The 10,141-nt window shown below is 33.7% G+C and overlaps 2 protein-coding genes across 2 annotated transcripts; one reads left to right on the forward strand and one right to left on the reverse strand.

Annotated features, from left to right (window-relative positions):
• Window positions 1-1,762: 1,762 nt before the first annotated feature.
• On the forward strand, window positions 1,763-5,473 carry TRIADDRAFT_51462 (uncharacterized protein; the record flags this gene model as incomplete). The annotated part of the gene is made up of 5 exons (XM_002107661.1): window positions 1,763-1,823; window positions 2,467-3,092; window positions 3,188-4,643; window positions 5,004-5,093; window positions 5,343-5,473. 5 exons carry the CDS (start codon window positions 1,763-1,765, stop codon window positions 5,471-5,473), a joined length of 2,364 nt encoding a protein of 787 aa, XP_002107697.1.
• A 2,257-nt stretch (window positions 5,474-7,730) lies between these two features.
• Window positions 7,731-10,130, reverse strand: TRIADDRAFT_51463 (uncharacterized protein; the record flags this gene model as incomplete). The annotated part of the gene is made up of 1 exon (XM_002108461.1): window positions 7,731-10,130. The coding sequence occupies one exon, from the start codon at window positions 10,128-10,130 to the stop codon at window positions 7,731-7,733; it is 2,400 nt and encodes a 799-aa protein (XP_002108497.1).
• Between the last annotated feature and the right edge of the window lie 11 nt (window positions 10,131-10,141).

Raw genomic sequence — 10,141 nt, forward strand, 5'->3', positions numbered from 1 at the left:
TTCAAATTATTCAGGCCAATGAAGCGTACAGTTATTATGCCATCTTTATTGCTGTAATTTGATGAGATTTGTCGAGTGCTATAGTATTAGAATTCTATAAAACAGAAAATTTGAATGTGGAAGTGTATCTTCAATCAATAAATTAAATAAGTGTATCTCCAATTAATGAATAAATTCCGCTTTAGATTTGGCAAATGGATACCAAGAGGGTCTGAAATATGCTTTTAAGAGGAAAATGACAATCAATGTTAGGCTATAAAAGATTTTTCCATTTCAGAATCTTTATTGGCATGATCGTTTTAAGAACGAGCTAGCGATAGTATCGGTAAACATAGCAACCTTTATTGACTAGAATATCTTAACGATTCGTCTTATAAATTAGTTATTATCATCGTCGTAATCGTTATAGTTCAAGATTTAAGCTGGCAATGGTAAGCAAGAGTTAGAGTTTATCGATCACTAAGTGGCTGTAGACAATCGCTGTCTATCTGATGAGAAGATCAAAGTTAAATAACAGATACAGAAATTATATTGAACTTCTATGCATACGAATATTGACATTGCAGTATTTACAAAATGCAATAGTACAATCAAGAAATTATCCTCATTACTATCATGGTTGATATACTCGTAGAATGTATAAAGACTATACCTATTACCATAAGCATTTTATTAGAATATAGCTAAATTTAGACGTAATCAATACTAGATCATCGTAGAAGGACGTTGATGTTGTTGGGTAAGCTTTAATAACGCATGGTAATTCATGGATGAATTATTGTTCTTTCACATTCACTTATTAACAAAATTCTCCTTCTTCGGTACAATTGTTTCCATGCATTGATGGCATTGTAAGGTAGTCAACAGGCTTCTCTCCTCATGAGCAATTAACCATGTCCAATCATAATAAATCGGCAACCACTGACAAATAAACAACAGTTTAGGTAGTGTACTTATTAGCATCATAGTACAAAGTCCCACTTGGTCGGTGCGCCACATTGACTAACTGATTAAGAGTAGAACCAATGGATGCAATGTTATTCCACTCATTATTCATGACTTATTGTTGTTAATCTCGTACTTTTGGCTACTCCAATAGGGTTATCATGCATGTCTTAAAGCTTCTTACTCGTGCTCACCCACATGATTGAATAATAAATCAGCAAGGTGCCTTTTTTCTAGTAGAGTAATTTGACTACTTGAAGGAAGTAATTGATATTTACATGCCAGTACGCGTCGATCTTGTAGCCACTTCGTTCAAATACTGATAAAAATAAAAAACATTGTGCTAAAGTTATTAAGTTGAAGAGAGTGACAGATTGATCTATTCGTAAGCGTAAAATATCAAGAATACCATCCATCGGAATCATACGTAGATCTAGAAACTTTTTCTCCATATTGACACCCTTGTCTTCATAAGGTAAACAGGATTAAGTGTACAATATTTGTCGATAGGATTATACGAATAAGATAGAGTACGATAGTGGATGATTTCTTAACGTTAATACCATTCAACGCGATAAAGATGCTTTTAACAGTATCCAATAGAGGCCAATCATAATCCGTATTTGTCATTAAACTCATGTAATTGCTTATAGATGGGATAGTTAAGCGCTCAGAGCTTGCACTAGGCTACCTTTTAAACCGTGGCTTTGTGTACCTTGAAAAAATAATTCAAACTTTTAAATTCGTATTACGAATAAATAAGGTGTACGTATAATGTAATAATTTCTTGATTACTTCCTTCTATCTTACCTAGAAAATGTCTGATATTGAAGAATCACAAGAGGAATGTACACAATCTCCGCCAGAGGAATGTGCAGGTACTACGTAGTGCATTTATACTGAACTGTCTGAGTACTTACACTTTGCAAACAGTAAACGATGCTCATTTCGTTAAGGTTAAGAGCAAGGTTTGCAAAAATCAGTCTACTACATGTTGATTAGAGAGGACATGACAGTACGTGATTAGCAGTTTAATAATTATCATTACAACAGGATATTTACTATAATATCATGTGGCAGAATCATGACAACATGATATACACTGTATATTATACAGTAGAGTCATGATTTCTACTAGAAAAATTCTACAATAGGCTGTTATGAGAGATAATTATGGCTTACCTAAATTAGGTTACATTAACCATCAATCATTTGTTAATAAATTGAATACGATTTTAATATCCTAAACTGTTCGATCATGTATATAGTAAAGTGTGTGATCTTACGCACTGATCATTAACTAAATTACTACATAAAAGGTTTTCGCTATCGACTGCTCACTGGTAAATTAACCACTGTCCAATAAAATAATCTCTACGTTATTTCTTGATGGTAGATGGCCACAATTAAAATAGACATGGACTACTAGATGCACTTACCTAGTAATCCATGGTATAGACTACAGTTTTGTACTTCGCAGGAGCGGTTTTTTCCTCAACTGATTACGTATTTTATTGATAGATCAATCATCAACAGTTGAAGCTTCGGAATTAACTGCAGAAGATACAAGCGATAAATTTGATGACAATGAACAACCTCTAGAAGAAGAACAGGTATCTTCCGAAGAAGCAGCGATTACTGAAGAACAAATAAATGAAGAACATGATGTATCCGAAGAAGTAGTCGAGGTTGAAGCGGAAGAGGAATCCCCAAATGAAGATTTAACGCAAACAGACGTTGCTGGAGAATTGGAACAACCTGTTCCTCAAGATTCTTGTGAAACTGCAACTTCTGTTGAACAATCGGATGAACATCAACAGAACGGCACAGTATCGAGTGAGTTCGTAGCTACTGAAGAAGAGAACAATAATGAAGCTACTGAAATAACTAACGAAGATCAATCACCAACGGATCAAGTTAGTACTGAAGATTTAACAGAAAATAATTTATCGGATGAACCACTAGTAGTCTCTGAAGAGTCACAGGTTCAAGAACTTTCTGAAGATTCGACCGAGGAACAAATTCCCTCTGAATCTGCAAGGGCAGATATTGAAGAGAAATTACCTGTCGAAGAAACAACTGAGGCTGTAAGCAATGAAGAGCAAATATCTTCAATGGAATCAACCGAAGATGTCAAAATTGACGAGGTATCTGATGAAGAAAAAGCTGTAGAAGATGAGGGAAAACATCTGTTGAAGATGCTGATGAGATCCTAAAAAAAAATGAAGAAACTGCAGAACAGATACCGGATGAAGAAACAGTTGTACAAGTCGTACAAGCTGAAGAACAAATAACATCAGAAGAGCCAGCTGAAATTGTAGAAGTTGAAGAACAAATAACATCAGAAGAACCAGCTGAAATCGTAGAAGCTGAAGAACAGATAGTTTCAGAAGAATCAACTGAAATAGTAGAAGCTGAAGAACAAATAACTTCACAAGAACCAGCTGAAGTTGTAGAAGCTGAAGAACAAATAACTTCACAAGAACCAGCTGAAATTGTAGAAGCTGAAGAACAAATAACTTCGGAAGAACCAGCTGAAATTGTAGAAACTGAAGAACAAGTAACTTCCGAAGAACCAGTTGAAGCTATAGAAGCAGAAGAACAGATACCTAGTGAAATAGGTGAAACCGCAGAACAAATATCTTCGGAAGAGTCAACTGAAGCTGTGGAAACTAAAGGACAGCTATCTGGTGATGAAGTAACCAACATTTTGGAGCCAACACTAGCTAAAGAATCAGAAGAAACTACAGAAATCGAAGAACAAGCATCTGGTAAAGAAACATCTGAAGCTGCAGAAGACAAAAAGCAGACTCCATCATCCGAAGCCATAGAAGATCAAGAACAGATATCCTATGAAGAAACTATTGAAGCTACCTCACTAGAAAGTGAGGTAGCTGTTGAGGAATTGCATGAAAATCTTCAATCTGGAGAACAGGTACACGTATCTAGTGAAGAAACAACAGAGGTTGTGGAATCTGAAGAACAAACACCTAAGGAGGAATTAACCGAAGCTGCAGAAACTGAAGAACAGATAGCCGTATCTAGTGAAGAAATAACTGAAGCTGTGGAAGCTGAAGAACCTAAGGAACCAGTTGAGGTTGCAGAGACTGAAGAACAGGTACCTGTATCTAGCGAAGAAATAACTGAAGTTGTGGAACCTAAAAATCAAACACCTGAGAAAGAATCCGTTGAAACTGCAGAAATTGAAGAGCAGGTACCTGTATCTAGAGGAGAAACGATTGAAGTTGTGGAACTTGAAGAACAGACACCTATGGAAGAATCAGCTGAGGCTGCAGAATTTGAAGAACAAGTACATGCAAAAGAATCAACTGAAGCTGTTAAAATTAAGGAACAGTTGTATGATGAAGGAGCTGCTGAAGAACCAGCTGAAGAGGTAGAACTTTGCGAAGAGACAGCTCCTGCTAAATCATCTGAGGTACTCGACTCTGAAGAACAAATACTTCCTAAAGGAGCCATTGAAGATCCAGTTATGGTTACAAGTGAGATACTGCCTGAGGATAAGCAAACCAGTCAAGAAGTCACAACAGTGGCTGGTGATAACAAGCAAATGGAAGTAAACCACATCAATGCTGAAGAAAAAGTGGAGACTTCATCTCGTCAGCAGTTATCAGACGTAAATAGAAATGATAATGATAAAGAAGTGACAAGAAATGAAAAGGCAGACTCATTGGTCGTAGGTAAAAAGTTATTATTTAAAAACGTATAATAAATGTAAGCAGATAGCAGAATTATTATTTTACTAGCTTGCATGATAACTATCCATATCATTTTAAAATGTATAAGAGCCAATCTACGTAGCAATTTAAGTTTTTTAATGAATTCACGACTTTAAATCACTAAACTTAGAATAAAATTGAACTTTTTCATTTAGTCCTTATAGTAAGCATCTTAGTTTCTAGTTTCTAAAAGCCTCTACCGTTTTCCATAACAATTACATAATACGTGTAAATACAGACTTTAGCGGTGTTTCAGGATTTATTGAAGGCAGATTTATTGGATAAAAAAGGCTACATTCTTAATCGTTTTTCTATTTGCAGCAAAAGAATCAAACTCTGCTGATCACGAGATGACTACTACGATATCAAAAGCTAATAAAGAGCACTCACCTCAATCTATAACAACAGCAGGTAGATTATCTAGAATTTATAACATTTAGAAATTGCTATTACATAGAGTAATATTGCTGTCGCACTTCCAATTGAAGGCTTTTACATTTACTGTTATAAGATGATTCTTTTTTGTTGATATTAATTCTCCGATGCTAGAAATCTGAATTATTTTGGGGGGCTTTTTAAGTTATTTATGTCCTAAGTATGTCACTATAACAATTTACTAACACTTATGATATTGTCTGTTACTACTCTCAAATCTCGAAGATTCAGAAGCGAAGAATACAGATTCACAGGAAGCAGGTGCTGCTGGTTACCAAAAACGAGAGAAAACACCCCGCAAACCTAGAAGAAAATCCATTAAGAAAGCATTTATAAAATTATTTAAAAGATCGTAGTAGAAATCTTTCGTTTCCTTTAGCATCATAAAAATTTTCTGTAACCGTAGAATTTGACAAATGTTTATTTTGATAATATACCTCCTAATTAGGTGCTTAAAAATTCAGGATTATATAAACTATTTTATCGGCTGATCATATTAATTAATACATATACGACTAGGATAATCTATTTAAATTAGGTTTTGTGATTTCATTCTTGAAGCAAACTGGAGATAATAATATCATTACGTACGTAAGGTTCAAGACAATTTAAAAATTGTGAGTGAATGAACGATTACGATTTAGTATTACGCGTATTTTATTATATGCAACCGAGTATAAGGTGTTGTTTTTTAATTATTGCCTTTTATCAAAAGACGAATACTCGTAACGTAAGAATTAAGTTGGAAATACTACAACAACTAACGATTTTCTTTACTATTAAGCTAGTACTATCTTTTTAAATGCAAATATGCAATGATGAAATCAATAAATGTGATTGAGCGGTGCCAATGTGGCATTTATGATGATTCTGTTGTAATGTTGATAGCCTCGGAATTTTTTGAACCTTTAACTGAAAAAATTGAACATGAGAGATTTATAGTTCTGCGATGGGTGGACCAGTAGCGAAGTACTGCATCTTAGAATTTTTGAATTATTAATAGAAAAGTGAATGTAAACTGACACTACTAATCATAACCAAGCTGCAATTGAGGTTAACCATTGCATGATACGCGTTTCTGGTTGCTTTACAGGAAATTAAACTCATGCTCGTATGGTAGTATAATGATACATAGTGCTGGGTACCAGATTCTAAATATTAATAGGACCCATATACAAGTGTGATCATACCGTCACACTAGCACTGTAGTCTAAGTTTTTAATTATGCAATCTTCTGAAAAAGAAAACAGTCTTAATAAAGTTCTATGCTTTGCTAATACACTGTCTCTACATTTGCTCGAGAACTTATTATAAATTCAAAAGTGAGTAGCTAATACAGCTTCGATCAATCTAGTAATCAAAAATAACCATGAACATAACTTTAGAATCACGATTTTATTATACTTTGGAGCAATTCTAATTAAATCATCGCTACTAATCATACAAGTTAAGACAGACTATCTTGATATTCTTTTCTAAATTAAGTAGGATATTTCATCATGAATAAATTTCTATTGATACATTTAGCAAATCAGATAGTATATTTACCAAATACATGTATTGCTTAACGGTTAAATTACTCCCTACGATGTATAATACTTAGTAAAAGTCAAATCTCATCTACTAATGATAAATCATGATACGGATAAAGTAGTACGGTAGAGCAGACAATAACCTCACTACTAGATAACGTCTATAGCAATTAGCAAACTAAATTAATCAAAAATTATTACAGTTACATTTATGTTGTAGCTATTGTACTCTATATATTTCGTAAATACAATAGGTAGTGATACAATGCAATTTTATGGATGAGAATTCTAGAAATTAACTTTCATTAGACTGTAAACTAAATCATAGTACGATTTCTAAGTGAAGGTTAAATAGAACAACTTGCGAGCATTGCCTATAAGATAAGGTTGGAAGAGTCTATCCATAGTTAACAACTGTCAATAACAAGAAAATATCGTCCTGGAGATATTCTGATAAAAAGATGCGTAGGTACAAGCTAAATACTGGTAGCTCTAAAATCTACTGTTTAAAATGTACGTAAGAACTTGTAATTAGGACTTTAAATGTAATAGTAAAATTTGGATGACAATATAATAATCGTTATGGCTTATCGGCTATCGTTTTTCTTTCTTTCTCTCTAATATTTCAAGCTACAGCTGAAATGTTGTCAACTAATTAATTTCCGATTTCTTTGCCTTCAATTAGAACAACTGCTTTCTTGTTCAGCTTTACTTAGATTTTCTGTTAATCCATTACAAAGTAGTTAATTTTTCAGTGCTTTTGCATTAATATCCTAATAGTAAAGCACCTATCTTTCGAAGAAATCAAATACTACACTATTTAAAGGTTGAAATACTCTCGTATACCAGTAAGAATTCGTGAGACTTTTAGAAAAATTAATAAAGATAGAACATAATCCAAATTGAATCTTCCATATCCTGATAGTAGTCACTGATTAAGTATACAAGTACACTACTTTGCGTTTTCAAATTAAGATCAATTTAGCATTAAAGGGTCATTTCGACTAACTATATTTGTAGTTATTGCTAGTAGTGTATAAGATTGTCAATTATTATAAAAGTGATTACTTCGTTTTCTTTATTAAACTGAGAAACCATTCACAATTCCATCTTGGCCGTTTGTTAAGTCTTCTGGATCATTACATTCGTGTTCTTTATTTGTCATTTTCTCTCTTATAGTAGAGAAGTAACGAAGCATATTAGTACGCACATCTTCGGATTGCTCAGACCTCATTTCCTGCTCAACTTGACTTAGGCAGTCATTTAAAATCTTTTTTTGCATTCTCAATTCTTCGTTTCGCTTTGTCAACTTCTCATTTTTATTTTGCAAATCTCTCAACTGGCGAGCCTGTTCCTTTGATCTTCTCATTAATTTAGTATTATTTTTCTCTGTATCCTCTCTACTTACATTTCTGGTATATTGACGTTGTAACTTAACATCTGGCTTTTGAAGAGATTGAAAAATTTGTATCAAATCTTCTGGTATCAAAATTTGGTTACGTGTTAAGAAGGCAATCATCTCAGAATTGAATTTAGGTAAAGATGGGTAGATTGCTGTATAAAAGGTCACTAAATCGTGTCCTCTCATTTTTAATATCACTTTAGGATAAGATAAGGTACCCATAACACCATTCCCAAAAGACACTTCTTCTTTACATTTTATTAACTCATAAACCTCTTCTAAATCCTCTCGCTTCCTGATAAGATTATTTTTGTCACTCCCTAAGTTATCGATAGCTTTGATAACTTTTCGAGCAAGATCTATTAGCTCCTTAAGAACATCTTTGCACTTTGAACGTTCACGGATTTTCTTTGCGTAATCTAATAAATTACCTTCGCTATGGACAAGTTTACATGTTGTTTCGAAATCTTCTATCGTCGATTCCTTTTCTGATGTTTCTGTCTTATTTTCAAGATTAGTAAGCAGTGATTCCAATTTTTTAACGCACTCTTCAAATTTATTCTTGAATTTGATAAATTTTTCTACCGCATCAATCAGTTTTTTGCTTACGACGTCGATAATTATTTGCAATACTTTAGTTAGTTGAGCAGCCCTTCCTTTCTCGAAAAAACCAGATAAAAGATCGGGATGTTCTGTTACTGAATGATTATTGATTTCGCTTTTCATCTCTTCCGCTTTGTTTTTGCTTCTCAAATAATAATATATATGTATCGGATCATAAAGATAGTTTTCTATGCTATATCTCTTTAAGCATCGAATGTTATATAATTTGGGATCTTCTCTATTATCGTTATCAACTAACCCAAATATAAATTCCCTTAAACTCTGATCTTCATCGCTCTCATTTACGCAAGATTCCACAATGTTTTCCACATAAGCTCTACATGACTTTTCAATCATCCTGCTACCACTCTCATCTGCAGAGTCTGGCCTTTTTTTGTGCTTGCCAACGGCCATAAATAGCAATGGGTAAGTACTTGCGATTAAACGTTCCCTAGCTAATTTATCTTGAATCATTGTGTAAAATTTCTTATCATCTCGAGCTTCAACGAAGACCATTCGAAAGGGTAAATTGACATGGACAAATTCTGCTGTTAATAACTGTATTGCCTGCCGCTTACTTGCAGCTTTTTCAATCTTGATCTCTTTTGTCATATTATTTTCTGTCATAACATAGATACAGTCTTTTGGGGCAAGGCTCACTGTTGTAGGGGAATGAGTAGTCATGATAACCTGAATGCCAAGCTTGGATATCAATTTAGTTTTAATAGTTTCAATGACTTCTTGAACTAAGCTTGGGTGAAGATGGGCATCCGGTTCATCTAGTAAAATGATTCCGCTATCATTTGCTTTTGCCAAGTTTTTACTTCCAAATAGCCATAGTAGTGATAACAATTCTAACTGTTCCCCAGAAGATAGTTGAACTTGAATAACGGGTATGTTAAAAGGCACTCGTTTTTGACATATTAATTGACCATCTTCCATTATATATACATCAAACTTAAATCCATTTTTATATAAATGCTTATTGACATCGTAAAGTGTGTTATCCATTTGCAAAAAATATCGTACGTAATCTTTCCATGAACCATAAGTCTTTATCGGTTGTCCCATTTCCTCTCTTAAGTACTGTTCTAGCTTTTCTTTAAGTTGACTTTCAATTTCTGGTATATCCGTCAATCCTAATTTCTTCGTGGCATTGCAAGCCTTGGGTACGACTTTTTTATAGAGTTCTTCGTGATCATGGCTCTCCATTTGATATTGTCCACCATAAATATGACACTTTTTTATATCCATTAATACATTATTAAAGTTTTGTTCAAAATCATCGGAAGATTGCTTAGCTAAGTTCATAGTAGAATTCTCATTTTTGTCTTTTTGTTCATTAAAGGAATTAGTAGCCAAATTTTGCTCTTCTGAGTTAGAATTGAGGTAACAGATTTGCGAAACGTTTCTTCGATATAACAAGATAGGACGAGCTAATGATTTATTGTGTATATGTTCACCCTCTGATAACATGAAACGAAGCA

This window comes from Trichoplax adhaerens, genomic scaffold (genome assembly GCF_000150275.1).
Source record: "Trichoplax adhaerens TRIADscaffold_1 genomic scaffold, whole genome shotgun sequence".
In the NCBI taxonomy this organism is placed as follows: Eukaryota; Metazoa; Placozoa; class Uniplacotomia; order Trichoplacea; family Trichoplacidae; genus Trichoplax; species Trichoplax adhaerens.